Source organism: Lepus europaeus, chromosome 3 (assembly GCF_033115175.1).
Source record: "Lepus europaeus isolate LE1 chromosome 3, mLepTim1.pri, whole genome shotgun sequence".
Taxonomy (NCBI): domain Eukaryota; kingdom Metazoa; phylum Chordata; class Mammalia; order Lagomorpha; family Leporidae; genus Lepus; species Lepus europaeus.
The window spans coordinates 31778354-31796153 of NC_084829.1; the positions used below are offsets into that span (position 1 = coordinate 31778354).

The 17800-nt window shown below is 52.9% G+C and overlaps 2 protein-coding genes across 3 annotated transcripts; one reads left to right on the plus strand and one right to left on the minus strand.

Annotated features, from left to right (window-relative positions):
* Nucleotides 1-2100: 2100 nt before the first annotated feature.
* Nucleotides 2101-4132, minus strand: ATP6V1G2 (ATPase H+ transporting V1 subunit G2). The gene is made up of 3 exons (XM_062185810.1): nt 3841-4132; nt 3526-3626; nt 2101-3062 (listed from the first exon to the last, which is right to left on the minus strand). The coding sequence occupies exons 1-3, from the start codon at nt 3920-3922 to the stop codon at nt 2889-2891; spliced, it is 357 nt and encodes a 118-aa protein (XP_062041794.1). The 5' UTR covers nt 3923-4132; the 3' UTR covers nt 2101-2888.
* A 102-nt stretch (nt 4133-4234) lies between these two features.
* NFKBIL1 (NFKB inhibitor like 1) lies at nt 4235-17800 on the plus strand. 2 transcript variants are annotated; one of them, XM_062185808.1, is made up of 4 exons: nt 4235-4337; nt 5430-5706; nt 15581-15802; nt 15912-17800. In XM_062185808.1, exons 2-4 carry the CDS (start codon nt 5442-5444, stop codon nt 16496-16498), a joined length of 1074 nt encoding a protein of 357 aa, XP_062041792.1. In that variant the 5' UTR covers nt 4235-4337; nt 5430-5441; the 3' UTR covers nt 16499-17800. The 2 variants fall into 2 exon arrangements, with proteins under 2 accessions (XP_062041792.1, XP_062041791.1); XM_062185807.1 differs by lacking the exon at nt 4235-4337 and adding an exon at nt 4887-5035.

Genomic DNA, 17800 nt, shown 5'->3' on the forward strand with positions numbered 1-17800 from the left:
AGTCACTACATCTTGAAGTCAATTTCACTTTTGTTTTAGAAACTTAATTAACTTTAAAGAAGCACCCAAGAATGATACATCTTTTTTGAGCACTTAGAGATAATTATAATGCAACTCTTTAAGGACAGAGGTCCTGCATGGGAAGTTAGTACAGGGTGACTCTTGTTAATTTAACAGTTAACACTCTTCTGTATGACGTCAGTGATCACCCGAGGCTCTTGACATGAGCTGCCTAGGCTATAGAAGCCTTTCAAATCCACAGACCCCGTCAGTATTTAGACAGGGCCATAAGCAAAGTGGAAGTTCTCCCCCTTCAGAGAAAATATACCTCTTTCTTTGATGGTCCCTGCTTTCCACTGGGGTCTCACCCATGAGGTCCTTCGTGTAGGACATTTTTGCCACAGTGTCTTGGCTGTCCATGCCTAAAATGCTCTCCTGGGCTTTTCAGCCAGGCCAGAATGCCTTAAGGGCTGATTCTGATGTTAAGAGTGCTATTTAAAGCAATTGTCATTCTATGAGTCTGCTGTGTGGAATAAATAGAAATCTTTAAAAAAAAAATTCAAGCAGAATGTTCTTAGCCCCACCCTAACAGCCCTGTTGCTCCTCCTGGACTTTTTTTCCAGAAGGGAAGGTGTGTCATCCCCCTCTGTGAGAGGCTGCAGATGCCAGATGTCCTGCTGCTTAAAAAAAAAAAAAAAAAGAAAAGAAAAGAAAAGTGATAGCCAAGAATTCTGGCCTCTCCTTGTTAGCACACTTAAGAGTAGGGAGTAGATACCATCAGCCAATTACCTTTGCAGACAAGCAAAACAGAAGTGGCAGGAAGTAAACACCTCTAATTCTCTATTCTGCCTCCCTGCCTGGTAAATAGGAGCCAGGCCTTTGGCACAGGTGACTGGAGCCCGTCTGCTATGTCGGAGTGCCCGGACTGGCATCTGGCTCGGCTCCAAAGTCCAGCTTCCTGCTGGTGCATCCCGCAAAAGGCAGCTGATGATGGCTCCAGCGGCCGGGTCCCTCCACCCACGCACGTAGGATATGATCAGCTTGAGTTCCCGACTTTGGCAAGGTCCAGCCTTCGCAGTTGCAAGCATTTGGGAAGTGAACCAGTGGGTGGAAGATCTCTGTCTCTGCCTGTCTCTGTCTCTCTGCCTTTCAAAGAAAATAAATAAATTTAAAAAAAAATAAATCTGGTAAATACACTAAGGATTATCTCATTGGGTCACGTTTTCGGTGAAGCAAGTTTGTCTTCTGTGGTGAAGAGAAACAACTGATCCAAGGATGTGTCATAGGACAGTTTTCCCCACCCTAAATACCATTTAACTGATTTATTCATTTTTTTTTTTACTTTTTAAAAATTTATTTGGAAATCAGAGGGAAAAAGAAAGAAGGAGAGAGAGAGAGAGAGAGAGAGAGATCATGCATCCGCTGGTTCACTCTCCAAATGGCTGCAATTGCTCAGGCTGGGCCAGGCTGAAGCCAGGAGCCAGGAGCTTCTTCTGGGTCTCCCATGTGGGTGCAGGGATCCAGATACTCGGCCATCTTCCACTGCTTTGCCAGGCACATTAGCAGGGAGCTGGATTGGAAGAGGAGCACTGGGAACTGATACGGGTGATGGCGTTGCAGGCAGCAGCTTAACCCGCTGTGTCGCAACACAGCTCCTCACTTCCAATCCAGCTCCCTGCTAATGAGCCTGGGAAGCAGCTGCTGATGGCTCAAGTACTGGGGTCCCTGCTACCCATGTGGGAGACCCAGATGGCATTCTTGGCTCCTGGCTTCAGCCCAGTCCAGCCCCTGGCTGTTGCGGCCATTTAGGGAATGAAACTGTCCACCGAAATCTCTCTTTGCCTTTCAAAAAATTAAAAAAAAAAAAAAAAAGTGCTTGTTCCTTCATGCCAGCTTCTCTCTTGCAGTTACCGTTTTATAGTCTTTAGCTTCCACACGTTTCGCACTTTAGAGAAATAATAAATTGCTACTTGCTTTTGTTTCTTCACGTTTCAAAGGACAGCCTGTTGGAGTATTTGCGGTACATGAGTGGGGAACAAGGGATGACTGCATGGAGGAAGGAGGCTGCTTTGACTCATCAGTTGATTCAACCATACTTATTTTATTGACTTGATTGTTACACAGATGAGGGGTGAGGAGGAAGGCCATGCATTCCGGGGGTGCATCGTTGCCTTAGATCCCAGGAAGCAGCAGCTGATGAGACACAGAACCCCCCCCAGCCACAACAGAGGGGCTGAATGAGGTCATCATTCCATCTGCCCACAGGGCCTAAGGTTCTTTGGGGAAAGAGCTGGTGACAACCCAATCTGCAGAGAATCACCGGCGTAACAGCATGTGCAGAACCAGGCACGGACAGACGCGAGGGAACAGCTGAGTTTAGGTTCTAGCAGATGAGCAAGGGTTGGGGATACTGTCACGGGGTTGCCCTTTATAGGATCGCAGCTCTTACAGGTCAGGCAGCAGGCTCTGGACAAAAGGACTCAACAGCCACACACAGCAGGCCTTGCTCTTATTCCAGTTCCACGGAGGGGCACGAGCTACCAGGTTAAGGAGCTGATCCCAGCTGCACCCAGCAGGTGGCAGGGTCGGGCGAGGGGCCCAGATCTGCAGGCTATGCTGTCAGTGTGTTTTGCACATCTCTACTTCTCCATGTTACGGATTTGACGACAGGGCTCGGGTAAGTGTGACGTGGAAGTAGACAATGTCCCACTGAGGGTTAAAGAGCATCAAGGAGATGCAGGCCAGAGCAGGAAGTGCAGGTTTCACAGGACAATTACTAGGTCCTGCCTCCTAGAATCTCCAGGGAACAGAGGTGGGAGGTGATGTTGATTTGGGGGATCCCTTTGAGGGAGGGAACTAGCGGAAGGAGCCAGGCCGGACGGTGGGTTCTAGGCAGCGATCCGGTAGTTGGGGTGGACCTGGGGCCTGACGTCACAGACCATGCCAAGCAGCTGGGCCAGGACACGCTCACGGTTTCTCTGCTGGGAGCTTTGCATGCCCTGCACCTGGCGCCTCGTAGCCTGTTCCACCTCAGCCGACAGGTTCCCCTGGGAGCCCATGGCCTGGGGGGGAGGAGGGGGTTGGGGAAAGGGGTAGAACAGAGAAAGGAGAAAGCAGAAACAAAGAAGGATCCAGGCGCGTGGAGGGAAATATCCTGGAGCAAGGCCGAGAACAGAAAACCACCCCCGCCAGCAAATCCTGTCTTCTAAACCACCCCCGCCCAGCAAATCCCGTCTTCTCTAAGCCCGGACAGGAGCTTCATCCTAAAACAGACCAGAACTTCGTCCCATCTCACCACCCCCGACCCCAGACGCCATCCTGCTCCACAGGGACCGCGATGATCCACCGCACGGCACGTGCGCGTCAGGGCTCCCAGGCCCTCTTAGGCGTCACAGAGCTTGACCAGCGTCGTGGTCCCCTGCACCCTCTGCCACCTGATGTCCTGGGTGAGTCACCCGCACACCCCTCACTAGATGCACTCGCCGTGGGGGCGCAGGTCCCCATCCCGGCTCCCCTGCAACTCACAGCCTGCTGCTTGCTCTGGAATTCCTGCTCCCGCTCTCGGCGGTACTGCTCCACCTCCATCTGCGCCTCCTCCTTGGCCTGCTTCAGCCGCCGGGCCTTCCCTGAAAGCAGAAAAGGGTGCAGGGGGACCAGGGTGAACCCCCCAGAAAAGTGATGGTAGGAGCCAGTTCCTTCCAGAAAGTTCTCTCTCCGACCCAGCCTCCAGCCCCCAGCTCGCCGCCCACCAGGCTTGGGTTTTCCTACGGACCCCAACGTTTGCTGCTCCCCTCCCCCACTTTTTCCCCAGGCCCCTAAGGGAAGGGGGAGTAGGCTCACTCTTTCTGGCATCCGCCACCTTCTCCGCGGCCCGCTTCTCAGCTTGCAGGAGCTGTTGGATACCCTGGGACTGGCTGGCCATTTCTGTCCTGTGGGCTGGTGCTGTTCTGTAGGCTACCGAGATACCAGATGGCTCCCACCCCCAGCGCCGGTTTCGCCTCCTCCAGCTCGCTGCTGCAGTCCTCAGCTACCCCTGGGTCTTAGTGCTCCCCCTTTTCGCCCAGCCTGCCGCACCGGGTGTCTCCCCCCAGTCTGATCCTCGGGCTGATGACAGGTCCTCGCCACCTCTCACTCGGGCAGTACCCAGAAAGGCCGCTTGGGGGCAGCAGAGACCAGGCGCCAAGCCGCGCGCCGGCCGTAGCAGGTGCAGGCCCTTGCGGTCGCTCAGGTTCAGGGATGCGCACAGGCGCGGAGACCCGAGGGCTTTCGGGGTGGGAGGAGAGCTTGAGGTGGTCTCTGAGGAGGACACTTAAAGGAGATGAGAATGGGATAAGAAGGTAGGGATGTCATCTTCGGAAAGAGAGTATGCTGGCCTTCTAATCCCCCCAGCTTTTCTCTCCCAGCCTTGCCCCACGATTTCCAAATCCAAACGCCCGCATCTATTTCATCTGCACCGTCCTAAGGTTGTCTCCTGATGTCTTTTTCTCTGTTTGGATTTGTCCCTGTTCTTGGCCTCACTGTGGTTTTGTGTTTTCCGTTTTCACTGTGGGTTTTATCCTGTCATTGCCTGCCTTGTTTTCTCTCTTCTCATTTTTCCCTCTATCACTGAACCGCCACCCTCTCTCCTCCTGGTTGAGAAACGCGGGGATAAACCTCCAAATAGCCCTCATCTCTCCCGGCTCTCGCCTCGCCTCTTTTTCTTAGCCTCTCATTCAAGTCTTTTGGTTTCAAGCGGAACAGTTACTTAAGTTCCCTAGTTTCCCCCCGGAGGCCGGACTGAGGAACTCCCGGTCAGGGCAGAACGACATCCGGTAGGGCTCCTCAGCGTTCATTTCCGCCCTTCGCCTACGTCTATCTTTACGTCATTTCCTGCAGCCTGGCGTGTCTCCGCCCTTCCCGCCTCCCTTCTCCGAGCGTCTTAAACACAGGCCTTGGGCCTACAGCTCTGGGGGTACTTGGGGGGCGGGGGGCAGGTCTGATGAGTAACCCCTCCCCCCAGGTCCCAGAGGGAGAAGCCTCTACATCTGTCTGCCGGGTACATTATATTCGCTTTCTAAATCAGTCTTTAAAATTGTGACTTTTTAAAATTCAAATTTCTGCTCAAAATTGCCCCCACAGGCCCTATTTTTCTTTAATGCTTTATGAAAAATTTTACCTGGGCTCACGAGCCTTGAAGCAGCAAGACATCCTTTTCTCAAAATTTATGTGAAAAAAATTAAGTCTGTGCCTCCAGTCCCATTCCAGATTTTTTTGTTCCAAACCTATCATCTGGTGAGGGATGAGGGCTAGGACAGCCTCGGGTCCGGTGGTTTGCTGGAGATCTGAGGAGAAAGGGGGACATCGAAGGAGGCAGGAGAGGGCATCAGAGGTGGAGGGGGGACCGGCCGCGCCCTGGGTCCTGATCGCCGCCTTTTCTCCTTCTTCCTCAGCCCAAGAGTTCCATGGCCTCCGCTTCGCGCCGCCAGCGCCGAGAGCGTCGCTTCCGTCGGTACTTGTCCGCCGGCCGGCTGGTCCGGGCTCAGGCCCTCCTGCAGCGACACCCAGGCCTCGATGTAGACGCCGGGCAGCCGCCACCCCTGCACCGGGCCTGTGCCCGCCACGACGCCCCTGCCCTGTGCCTGCTGCTGCGGCTCGGGGCCGACCCTGCGCACCAGGACCGCCACGGGGACACGGCCCTGCACGCCGCTGCCCGCCAGGGCCCCGATGGTGAGTCTGCCCAAGGAGAAGCCAGCTTGAGGGCAGCCCACCAGGCCTGCCCCTTGAAAGACCACCCAGAGCTGAGAAGTGAGAGCCGGAGGGGTGCAGCTGACCAGAGCTGGCGCGTGGCTGTCGTGTGTGCCTTGACATTTCTGAGCTGTGCTGTGTGAGAGCCCAACCGTCCCCCAAAACGGCTGGTCTTTAAATGTCACAGCTTCCTAGATTAGGAGCTACTTTGGGGGTTTTTTTGGACTTGTTTGCCTGTAGCACAAAAAGTAGCATAGAAGGTAGACTTGGAAATTAGATTGCCTGGAAAATCCCAGCTCTTGTTTTTTTTTTAAATGAGTTATTTATTTTTTTGAAAGACAAGGTGACAGAGAGAGAGAGAGAGATCTTCCATGTTCAGCCCCCAAGTGCCACAATAGCTAGGGCTGGACCAGGTTGAAGCCAGGAGGCAGGAACTCCCCCCTGATCTCCCACCTGGGTGGCAGGGATGAAGTTCTTAAGCCATTATCCACTGCTTTCCAGGCACATTTGCAAGGGAGCTGGGTCATTAGCAGAGTAGCCAGGGCTGCAATCAGGGGATGTTGACATCTCGAGGTTTGACTTAACCCACCATGCCACAACCCCACCCCCACCCCAGAAACCCTCGCTCCTATTGGCTGTGTGTTGTGTTCTGAAACTTTCCGAAGCTTAATCTGTCTACCTGCAAAATGAGCGAAATGCCAGGTGCCTCACAAAGCAATTTTTTTTTTTTTTTTGTCCTCACACAGGACTAAGATAGATGCTGCCATTAGCCCTCAACTTCTAGATTCTGAAACTGGGCACAGGGAAGTGAGGTCGTTTTGCCAGAGTTACACAGCCAGGCACTCCCCAGGGATCACAACCCAGGCTGGAGTGTCCACGCTCTTGACAGCTACGTTGGCCTGAGTTACACTTCATAGGACTGCAGTGATCGACTGTTCAAAGAGTTCAGAGTGCCCGTGCTGTGACATACATGGTTTAAGAATCATATATATGATGAGAGTGTATGACACGGTATAGTCCACTCTCCACTTCATACCTGTGGGTTCTATATTCATGAATTCAACAAGCTGTGAAGCTAACATAGTCAAAAAATCAAAATGCATCTGACAGACTTTTTCCTTTTCACTATCCCCTAAACAATACAGTTTAACAACTATTTATTTCTATTTATATTGCATTTTTTCTCTTTTAACTTTTTTTTTTTTTTTTGAAAGGCAGAGTTACAGAGAAGGAGAGAGAGAGAGATCTTCCATCTGCTGGTTCACTCCCCAAATGGCTACAATGACTGGGGCTAGGCCATGCCGAAGCCAAGAGCTTCTTTCAGGTCCCCCATGTGGGTGCAGGAGCCCAAGCACTTGAGCCATTTTCTGTTGCTTTCCTGGGTCATTAGCAGGGAGCTGGACCAGAAGTGGAGTAGCCGGTTCTCGAACCTACACCTATATGCGATGCCAGAGTCATAGGTAGAGGTTTAACCTGCTAAACCACAATGCCAGCCCCCTAGTTTTTTGTTTGTTTTTGTTTTATGTTTTATTTGTTTGAAAGGAAGAGAAACAGAGACCAGCAGAGAGAGATCTTCCAGCTACTGCTTCACTCCCCAAATCCCTGTAACAACTAGAGCCAGGACAGGTTAAAGCCAGGAGTTGGAACTCTGTCCAGATCTCCCACATGGGTGACAGGGACCCAGGTACTCAAACCATCACCTGCTGCCTCCCAGGGTGCATGTTAGAAGGAAGCTGGAATCAGAAGTGGAGCTGAGACTCCAACCAAGGCACCCCAGTATGAGATGTGAGTGTCCCAGAATGGCTTCTTCTTCTTTTTTTTTTTTTTTTGACAGAGTGGATAGTGAGAGAGAGAGACAGAGAGAAATGTCTTCCTTTTTGCCGTTGGTTCACTCTCCAATGGCCGCTGCGGTCGGCGCATCTCGCTGATCCGAAGCCAGGAGCCAGGTGCTTCTCCTGGTCTCCCATGCGGGTGCAGGACCCAAGCACTTGGGCCATCCTCCACTGCCTTCCCGGGCCATAGCAGAGAGCTGGCCTGGAAGAGGGGCAACCGGGACAGAATCCGGCGCCCCGACCGGGACTAGAACCCGGTGTGCCGGCGCCGCAAGGCGGAGGATTAGCCTGTTAAGCCATGGCGCCGGCCTTCCAGAATGGCTTCTTAACCAGTGTGTCAAACACCCACTCCTGTATCAGGTATTCTAAGTAATCTAAAGGTGATTTAAAGTACATGCATAGGTTAAATATAAACACTACGGCATTTTATAGAAGAGACTTGAGCATGTGTGGGGTTTTGGTGTCCAGCTGGTATCCTGAAACCAGCCACCTACAGGAATCTGTGGACAGCTGTAATTGGAGCGCCCGGCTGTAATTGGAGCGCCCGGCCCATGGTAAGCACTTGTGGATTCTGGTGATTGTTTCTGTTGCCATCAGCAGGTCCCAGACTCACTGTTCTGAAACTCAAAGACACTCTGGGAACCCAACTTTGTTTTTTAAGACTTTCTTTTTTAAAAAATTATTTGCTTATTTATTTGAAAGGCAGAGTAACAGAGAGGGAGACAGAGAAAAAGAGAAATCTTCCATCTGCTGGTTCATTCCCCTAACGGTTCCAACAGCCAGAGCTAGGCCAGGCCAAAGTCAGGAGCCCAGAACTCCATCTGGGCCTCTTATGTGGGTGCCGGGGCCCCAATACTTGGGCCATCTTCTGATGCTTTCCCAGGTGCATTAGCATGGAGCTGGACCGGAAGTGGAGTAGCCAGAACTCAAACCAGTGCTCATATGGGATGCTAGCCAGCATCACAGGTGGTAGCTTAACCCACTGGGCCACATCATTGTTTAAATTCCAAGAAGCATGTGAGATTGATATTATATCCTGTTTATAGACAAGGAAAGTCGGCCCCAGTAGCTTCAGAAACTTGTCTGAAATCTCGGAGCTGATCGGGGTCCTTGCCCCCTGCTCCCCCTCTCAAACCTCGGAGTCCTCGCGGGCCTTATGCCCTCCTGGTCCTCCGCCAGCCCTGCCTCCAGGTGGCCTTCTAACTCCGAGGCCGAAAGCCCAGCTCATTTCATTTCCAGCCACTTTTGAGACCACCCTGGCTTGGTACAATGAAGCTCTCTCCATGGAGCAGATCAAATGAGCCAGAATCCACCCTGGGAGTTTCCCTCCAAGTTCCCTTGTAGAGTCCGAGGCATGTGCCGGTCCTGCGGGAGTGGCTGGGCTGGGTTATCACAGCCAATAAGATGCCAGGGAACAGCCCCCACCGCTGGGGCTTTTGGTGACTTTCAAGAACCCATGGCTTCAATGGGGAAGTGGTCTTTGCTGGTAGAGACCCCGTATAAACACACCTTAGGCCGGCGCCACGGCTCACTAGGCTAATCCTGCGCCTTGCGGCGCCGGCACACCGGGTTCTAGTCCCGGTCGGGGCGCCAGTTCTGTCCCAGCTGCCCCTCTTCCAGGCCAGCTCTCTGCTGTGGCCAGGGAGTGCAGTGGAGGATGGCTCAAGTGCTTGGGCCCTGCACCCCATGGGAGACCAGGATAGGCACCTGGCTCCTGCCATCGGATCAGCGCGGTGCGCCGGCCGCAGCACGCCAACCGCGGCGGCCATTGGAGGGTGAACCAACGGCAAAAGGAGGACCTTTCTCTCTGTGTCTCTCTCTCACTGTCCACTCTGCCTGTCAAAAAAAAAAAACAAAACACACCTTAGTCACCATTCTCTGCATAGAGCAAGATCCGTGAACACTCAGAAGTAGCGTGGTGTTCTGCCTTCTGCCAGGAGACTAAAGCCAGGCCAGGCTGGTCCTGTTCGTGAGCGTAGCATTCATTGCATTTCTGCTCTGTGCCCACACGGGACCAGATGTTGAGCTCCCATTACGCACTTGAGTCTGCAAAGCAAGTGAGCAATGACCCTGTTTCTGCAGTGGCTGAGCCATCCAGATGTTCCACTCTGCTTTCCAGCCTCACCTCCCACTACACACCCACAGACCTGCGACTCCAGCCACCCAGACTCGCCTGCCGCAAGCCTGCTGCTTGCTTGCCTGTCACCTCATTTCCACTTCGCTCAGTGTTGCCTCCCAGCCCAGCACCAGCCCCACCTCCTCCTGGAAGGCCTCTCAGACCACCTCAGCCGCTGTGACCTTTTCTTCCCGAGAGCCTCCACGTTTACTCCTAAGCCTTGGAGGTTGGCATTTTTAGAAACTCTGTTCTTTTTGCCAGTTAGTTCGCCTGTCCCTTAAAGGTAAAAATCATGGCTTATTACGGCTTAGGGGAGAGCAGTGCTGCCATCCCTGAGACAGAATGAAGTTTTCCTCCACAGAGTTTGTTTCATATTTATTTTTTCCCATTGAAAGTACAGCAGGGGGTGGGGCAATTTAGATGCTGCTTGGGGCACCCACATCTCACATGGAGGGCCTGGGGTCAAGTCCCAGCACCACTGCTGCGTCCAGCTTCCTGCTAAGGCACACTCTGGGAGGCAGCAGGTGAGGCTCAAGTCCTTGGCTCCCTGCCACCCACACGGGAGACCTGGACTATGTGCTGGCCTACTGGTTTTAGCCTGGCCCGGCCTTGGCTGTGGTGGGCATCTGGGCCGTGAACCAGCAGATGGTAGATACCTCTCTGCTCTCTCTCCCCCTCCCCCTCCTTCCCTCCCCTCCCCTCCCCTTTGCCTGTCAAATAAATAAATAAAAACAAATAATTTTTTAAAGCACAGCATATGGGAAGGGCCTTCAAAAGTTCATAGAAAAAACACTATATGAAAAAAATGCATAGATTTAAAAAAAATTTTACCCCAAAATAAGCCTATCTTTTAATTCCATTTTTCCATTTATTTTTGAAGTACACATGTGTTATTAATGAACACTGGAGAGAGCTGATCTATATTATTAAATTAATGGTAAAGATGACATTTTAAAAAGATTTATTTATTTATTTGGAAGGTAGAGGGAGAGAGATCTTCCATCCACTGGTTCACTCCCCAAATGACCACAGCAACTGGAGCTGGGCCAATCTGAAGCCAGGAGCCTGGGCTTCTTCCAGGTCTCCCACACAGGTCCAGAGGCCCAGAGACTTGGGCCATTTTCCACTGCTTTCCCAAGCGATAGCAGAGGGCTGGATTGAAAGTGGAGCAGCTGGGACTCAAACCGGCGCCCATATGTGGATGCTGGTTCTGCAGGTAGTGGCTTTACCCCCTAAGCCACAGTGCCATCTGTGCCAAGATGGCATTTCACATACTGGAGGGCTAAGAAGTAGGTCGTAAACAACACGGGGAGTGAGCATGCAGCCTAGAAGTCAAGACACCAGTTAAAATGCCTGCATCAGAATTTCACTCTGGCTCCCACCCCGATTCCTGCCAGTGTAGACGCTGGGAGGCAGCAGTGAGGCCTGAAGTAACTGCGTTCCTATGGAGACCTGAACTGACTTCCTCCTGGCCCAGACCTGGCTGTTGTGGCCATTGGGGGAGTGAACCAGCAGATAGGAGCTCTTGTTCTCATTCTCTCTCCCACCCTCCCTCTCTTCCAGCTCTCAGATAAATTTAAAAAAATTTTTTTTTAATTTGGCTCACCTAGGGGAAAAGAGTCCTACCTGACTCAAAAGTAAATTCTAGCAGATTCAGCATCTAAATGTGGCAGGAAGCTAAGCACCAAATTCCTCAGCAGGGTTCCCCCTGCCCGGCGGGGGGGGGGGGGGGGGGGGGGGGGGTTTGAACAGTTTTATCTCTTACGGTTTAATTCCTTTAAAATAGAATGTGGGGTGAGCACTGGGCCTCCAGGTAAGATGCTCATGTCCCAGATTGAAGTGCCTGGCTTCCAAGCCTGCCTCTGGCCCCGACCCCACCTTCCTGCTGGTACAGACCCTAGGAGGGAGCAAAGATCACTCAAGGAATTGGGTCCCTGCCACACACGTGGAGACCCAGGCTGAGTACTGAGCTCTGGGCTTCAGCCCTGGCCATTGCAGGCGTCTGGGGAGTAAACCAGCAGATGGAGGAGTTTCTTTCTCTCTCTCTCTCTCAAATGAATAAATGTTTGACTACCTAAAAACATAAAATGGTCTACAAATGTCAGCATATCAATATACCCTGTGAAAGGAACAGAGGTGTTTATTATTCAATACTTGGTACTTTTTTTGAATTTTTTAAATTTCAAAAATATTTTCATTTTATTTGAAAGAGAAATGGACAGAGATCTTCCATCTACTAGTTCACTCTCTAGATATCTGCCTGGAACTCATTCTGGGTCTCCCATGTGGGTGGCAGGGACCCAAGTACTGTGCCATTGGCTGCTGCTTTCCGGGTTGCATGTCAGCAGGAAGCCGGACCGAAAGTAGAGGAGCCAGGACTCGGAAGACTCCAGTAGGGGATGCAAGCATCCCAGGTGCAGCTTACCTGCTGCCTGCCCCTGAGTTTGTTTTTGTTTTTGTTTTTTTTAAGATTTATTTAGTTGAAAGTCAGAGTTACACAGAGAGAGAGAGAGGTCTTCCATCCGATGGTTCACTCTCCAGTTGGCCACAACGGCCGGAGTAAAGCCAGGAGCTTCCTCCAGGTCTCCCACATGGGTGCAGGGGCCCAAGGACTTGGGCCATCCTCTACCTCTTTCCCAGGCCATAGCAGAGAGCTGGATCAGAAGTGGGGCAGCCATCGCCCATATGGGATGCTGGTGCCCCAGGCCAGGGCATTAACCCATGCACCACAGCGCCAGCCCGTTTTTTAATTTTGAAAAATAAAAATAGGAGTGGTATTTGGCCTAGCAGTTAAGACCCCTACGAGCACATGCTGGAGTGCTTGGGTTTGAGGCCCCGCTCCACTCCTGATTCCAGCTTCCTGCTAATACACAGGCTGGGAGGCAGCAGGTGGTGGCTCAAGTAGTTGGGTTCCCGTCACCCATCTGGGAGGCCCAGCCTGAGTTTTGGCTAACAGCCTCACTCTGGCCCAGCCCTGAACCCTGTGGGCATCTGGGAGTGAACTAGCAAGTGAGATCTTTCTGTCTTGCTGGCTCCAAAATAAATAAATTTTTTAGTTTTTAAATAATACAAGGGAATATTTTATAATCTTAGAATGAAGATAACCTAAGAATAAAATGAAATGGAATAAAAAATCTAAAAAGAAAATATTGAGATATTTAGCTACATAAAAGTTTTTTTAAATAAAGTATTTTATTTATTTTCATTGTATTTGAAAGGCCAAAGAGACAGAGAGCTCTTCCATCCACTGTATCACTCCCCAGATGCTTGCAAACATTATCATCGGGCCTCCCAAACAATGTCTGTTCCCCTAACAACTTTAAAAGATACATAAGAAAGAAAAAAAAAACATATATATATATATATATATCAGGCAGAAAATATTTATATATATATATATATAAAACACACAATATGAAGAAGTCTCATTGATATAAGTAATTTCCATGGGAAAAGAATTTGAGTCATTCACAGAAGAAATACAAATAGCAAATATATATATATATGAAAACGAAGAAAGCTTCATTAGTAAAATCATTTTTAATCTATCCGATTGGCAAGATTAAAGGGTTGATTATATTTAGTCTCAGTAAAGGAAGCCACAGGCATGCTTATACGTTCTTGGCAGAATCTTACTGAACGCAGTTTGGCAAAAGTGTACATTTTATTTGACTCAAAAGTTCCACTTCTGAAAATGTGCCCTGCACAAATGTTGGACAAGTCCTCAAAGACGCATGTAGGACGCCGAACAGTTTTGGAAACACGGGCTGTCAATTGGTGGCGAGATCTGTTTGTTTTGCACACACAGTGGAACACTTAACCACGCAGTCATCAAAAAAAAAAAAAAAAAAGTGAGGTAGACGGTATAGATTCCTGTGGAAAAAAGACAAACAAGGTGTTTCGCCTAGTGGTTCTGATGCCAGTGAAACACCGCATCCCACAGCAGAGGGCCTGGGTTCGAGTCACAGCTGCAGCCCGACTCCAGCTGTGCACTGATGCGCACCTTCCTCCGCGCCCTGGGAGGCAGCACAGACAGCTCAGGTGCTCACATCCCGGCCAGCTGGGCTCCTGGCTCCCAGCTCTGTCCTGGCCCAGTCCCAGCTGTGCAGCTGTTTGGGAAGTGAACTCGTGGATAGGAACTGTGTGTATGTATGTGCGTCTGTCTGTCTGTTTCTCTCAGTCCCAAATAAGTAAATGAATGTATTTTTTTAAAAAACAAGGTGCTGAACAGTACATGCAGTATGGTCATAGGTCTCTGAACAGTGCCACGTGTGTTTATGTACACAGCAATCTGCTGTTAGTGGACAAATTCATTATTCTTTCTTCATAAAGAGAAGAAAGTTTCAGTTATATCCCCTTCAAATTAAAATATCAGATAAAGTTGGAAGGAGAGCCTCTAATCCTACCACTCAGAAACTACAGTTTTTACTGATTTCTTTCTAGTTCATGTTTTTTCAACCATAGGATTTGGTGTGTGTCCCCCCCCCCCCCCTTTTAATGACAGTGAAAGACAGGCTGGTTTGGGGAGGACTTGGGGCAGGTCCCAGCCATGTGAGAGAGACGTGCGCCTGCTCCTGGCACTGACGCGGGTTAGGTGCGGGGAGTGGCCCTGGTCGCCCTGGCTTCCTGCCTTGCTGGCAGGGACAGGTCCACCTGTGCCATCCTTCACCGGGGTCAGCAGTGCTTTCGAGCACCACCCAATAAAAGATGAAAGACTGCTGGCCCATTTCCTCCTCCCCAGGGAGAGAAAGTAGGTCCACAGGAAGGGAGGCTGCTCCCTCCCCTTCCTCTGTGCCCTGAGTGAGGGGGGTGGTTGGTGGCCACAGCAGGTGGGCCTGCCTTGGCATGGCTAACCCTGGAGCTCAGGACTGTCAGCCCCTAGCTGTTTCCTCTCAGCTCCTGAGTGAGACCCTCTGTTCCTGCCCCTCCCCCTGCACCAGGGCAGCAGGCCTTCGGAAGAGCTTGGGCTGTTGGGCTGTAGGCTGGCTGCCCCCCCCCCCGACCCTTCCAACATCCCCTGCTAAGGCCGGCTGAGAGGGATGCCCTTGAAAGCATCTCCTTTACTGAGTTTATGGAAAAGGGATACAAAGCAGACGAATCTCCGTGTGTGTGTGTGTGTGTGTATAGTGGTACAGAGTGGGTGTTGTATTTTACCAGTCTGCTGCGTAGATTTGGGTGAGAGACACGAGGGCTGTGCAGTGACAGTGTTTTCAAGCCAACCATGGAATGAGCAGTGGATCCTGATGCCGCCCTAGACGCCTTGAGGCAGAACTGGAAGATGTCATTTGCATTGGTGGAACTTCCAGAACACTGCAACAGTTGGTTGGGACACAGGGCAGAGCCGCCTGCCATGCATGTGGTAAAACATCAGGACACATTTGTCAGGGGTGGTTACTTCCTGATTCCCAGGAGGCATCCGTGTGGGCCCCCCTTCCCATCACGCTAAGGCTAAGACCAAGAAAACGGGCCGGCGCCGTGGCTCAACAGGCTAATCCTCCGCCTTGCGGCGCCGGCACACCGGGTTCTAGTCCCGGTCGGGGCACCGATCCTGTCCCGGTTGCCCCTCTTCCAGGCCAGCTCTCTGCTGTGGCTAGGGAGTGCAGTGGAGGATGGCCCAAGTCCTTGGGTCCTGCACCCCATGGGAGACCAGGAGAAGCACCTGGCTCCCGCCATCGGAACAGCGCGGTGCGCCGGCCGCAGCGCGCTACCGCGGCGGCCATTGGAGGGTGAACCAACGGCAAAAAGGAAGACCTTTCTCTCTGTCTCTCTCTCTCACTGTCCACTCTGCCTGTCAAAAAAAAAAAAAGACCAAGAAAACGGGTGACAGGCGGGGGCGGGATTCAGGATGGCGCCCCTGCCAGGGCTGGGAGTCCCGGCTGACTCCTGCTTGTTGCTTTCCCACATGTAGCCTACACAGACTTCTTCCTGCCACTGCTGAGCCGCTGTCCCTCCGCCATGGGAATAAAGAATAAGGATGGAGAGACCCCTGGGCAGATCCTGGGCTGGGGACCCCCCTGGGATTCCACGGAAGAGGAGGAAGAAGATGAGGCTTCCAAGGAGCGGGAATGGAGGCAGAAGCTGCAGGGCGAGCTGGAGGACGAGTGGCAGGAGGTCATCGGGAGGTTTGAAGGTGAGGAGGCCACTGCCATGTGCCCCAGCGGCCGCCCTCTCCAATACGCGCGCCTGCCTCTGGGTCCCGGCCTCTCTCACAGCCCCTCTCCAACCCCCACCCCTGACAGATGATGCTGCCCGTGAGACCCAGGAACCCGAGTCCTTCTCAGCCTGGTCAGATCGCCTGGCCCGGGAGCACGCCCAGAAGCGCCAGCAGCAGCAGGAGGCAGGGAGATCCCGGAGACCCCCGCGGGCCGAGGGCTCCAGTCACAGCTGGCGACAGCAGGAGGAGGAGCAGCGGCTCTTCCAAGAACGAGCCCGGGCCAAGGAGGAGGAACTGCGTGAGAGCCGAGCCAGGAGGGCCCAGGAGGCCCAGGGGGACCGAGAGCCAGAGCCGGCCAGGGCCAGGCCCAGGGCAGAGCCCCCTAGAGGGGCAGGGAGGGGCAGCTTGTGGCGCTTCAGCGATGTGCCCTGGCCCTGCCCTGGGGGCGGGGACCCTGAGGCCATGGCTGCAGCCCTGGTGGCCAGAGGGCCCCCCTTGGAGGAGCAGGGGGCTCTCAGGAGGTACTTACGGGTGCAGCAGGTCCGCTGGCACCCTGACCGCTTCCTACAGCGATTCCGGAACCAGATTGAGACCTGGGAGCTGGGCCGCGTGATGGGAGCTGTGACAGCCCTTTCTCAGGCCCTCAATCGCCACGCGGAGGCCCTCAAGTGACCCCAAGGAAAGGGCGACAAACTGTGGGCTGCAGTCTCAGGGCTGGGCGGAGGAAGGATCAGGCCAGGGATGGGGTCGGCATGGTGCCAGAGACAGACGCCGTGCGAGGATACGGGGTGGAAGCGAAACCAGTCGGAGCACGTGGGGGTGCAGGCCGACCGCGGCTCCTTGACTGCCATTTCCTAATAAGACCTGGTTCACGTCGCACTCCCGGTGTCTCCTCTGCCTTTTTCCATCACTGTGGTTTGCATCACTCATTCAACATCTCCTTTCCTGGCCGCCCGCTGAAACCCGCAGTTCCCGCACAGCTGCAGCACCCACAGGCGCGCCAAGGCGGACCCTCCGCTGGAGGGGAGAAGCCCCTGCTTGCCCACCCTCATGGTCAGCCCCAGGAAGGCCCTCTTTGCCCTCCAGGCTCCCTCCCTCTGCTGGGATCCTGTCCACTCTGCAGTCGCAGCTGGAGAAACAGATGTGAACAGAGGCGAAAAAGGAACAAAACCAGTTTCCCTCCCCCCCACCAACTCCCCAGGCAGAACCACATCCTCCTCCCCCTTTAACGCCCCCTCTCCCCAGCGCAGGGCTTTCCCTTTGCTGAGTCACTGAATGAGCTGAGTTGGGGGCGGCTGGGGCTGGAGGACCAAGAGGATGCTGGGGGAAGAAGACAGAGGCAGAATGGATGGAGGAAGATCCCTGTGGGGGAGTGGAATTTCGGTTGCTAAAATTAGGAGCAGATGGAGGAGGCGGAAAGGGCCGAGTTATGTAACCCGGGTTATCTGTTCTTGGGCAACTGGAGATGCACAGCCAGGCTGCTGGGTCCCCAGCTCCTTGGGCCCATCTCCACTCCAGGGCTGTAGTCTTCATCTCTTCCACAGGTTCTGCCTCCACCCCCAGCCTGGGCTCCGTCTCTGGGCACCCCAGGCCTGGCCTTCCACGTAAACATCTCTTCCAAGAACCAGGGGTGGTGGGAGGGGGCCTCCATCCCTCCCACTGCTTCTGCCAGGGCCCCACTACAGTGCCCTGGAAACCAGGATAAGAAATGATTTAACCAAACCCGCTGGCATCAGGGGCACACCTGAGAAGTCAGCAAAAAGAAAGGGCAGGGCTGAAGGAAGGACAGCACCCGCTGGTGTGTGCGCAGCCGTGTGTGTCTGCGTCGGCGAATCCTAACATCGGAAACTTGACTTTGAGCTTTGAGCCCGGATCTACACTGGAGAATCCCACGAGTGGTGGTAGAAGGTAGCAGGACCAGGAGAGGAAGCTTCTGGAAACCTGGGGACAGGGGCTGGGCATGAGACTGAAGAC

What these genes read in the sequence shown, in the direction of transcription:
- NFKBIL1 (XM_062185807.1), top strand. Translation starts at nt 4,979, where the DNA reads ATGAGTAACCCCTCCCCCCAGGTCCCAGAGGGAGAAGCCTCTACATCT. An exon ending in CCTCTACATCTGTCTGCCGG is followed by an intron (nt 5,036 to 5,429) that starts GTACATTATATT and finishes CTTCTTCCTCAG; the next exon opens with CCCAAGAGTTCCATGGCCTC. An exon ending in TGCCCGCCAGGGCCCCGATG is followed by an intron (nt 5,707 to 15,580) that starts GTGAGTCTGCCC and finishes TCCCACATGTAG; the next exon opens with CCTACACAGACTTCTTCCTG.
- ATP6V1G2 (XM_062185810.1), bottom strand. Translation starts at nt 3,922, where the DNA reads ATGGCCAGCCAGTCCCAGGGTATCCAACAGCTCCTGCAAGCTGAGAAG. An exon ending in GGTGGCGGATGCCAGAAAGA is followed by an intron (nt 3,627 to 3,840) that starts GTGAGCCTACTC and finishes TTCTGCTTTCAG; the next exon opens with GGAAGGCCCGGCGGCTGAAG. An exon ending in TCCAGAGCAAGCAGCAGGCT is followed by an intron (nt 3,063 to 3,525) that starts GTGAGTTGCAGG and finishes CCTCCCCCCCAG; the next exon opens with GCCATGGGCTCCCAGGGGAA.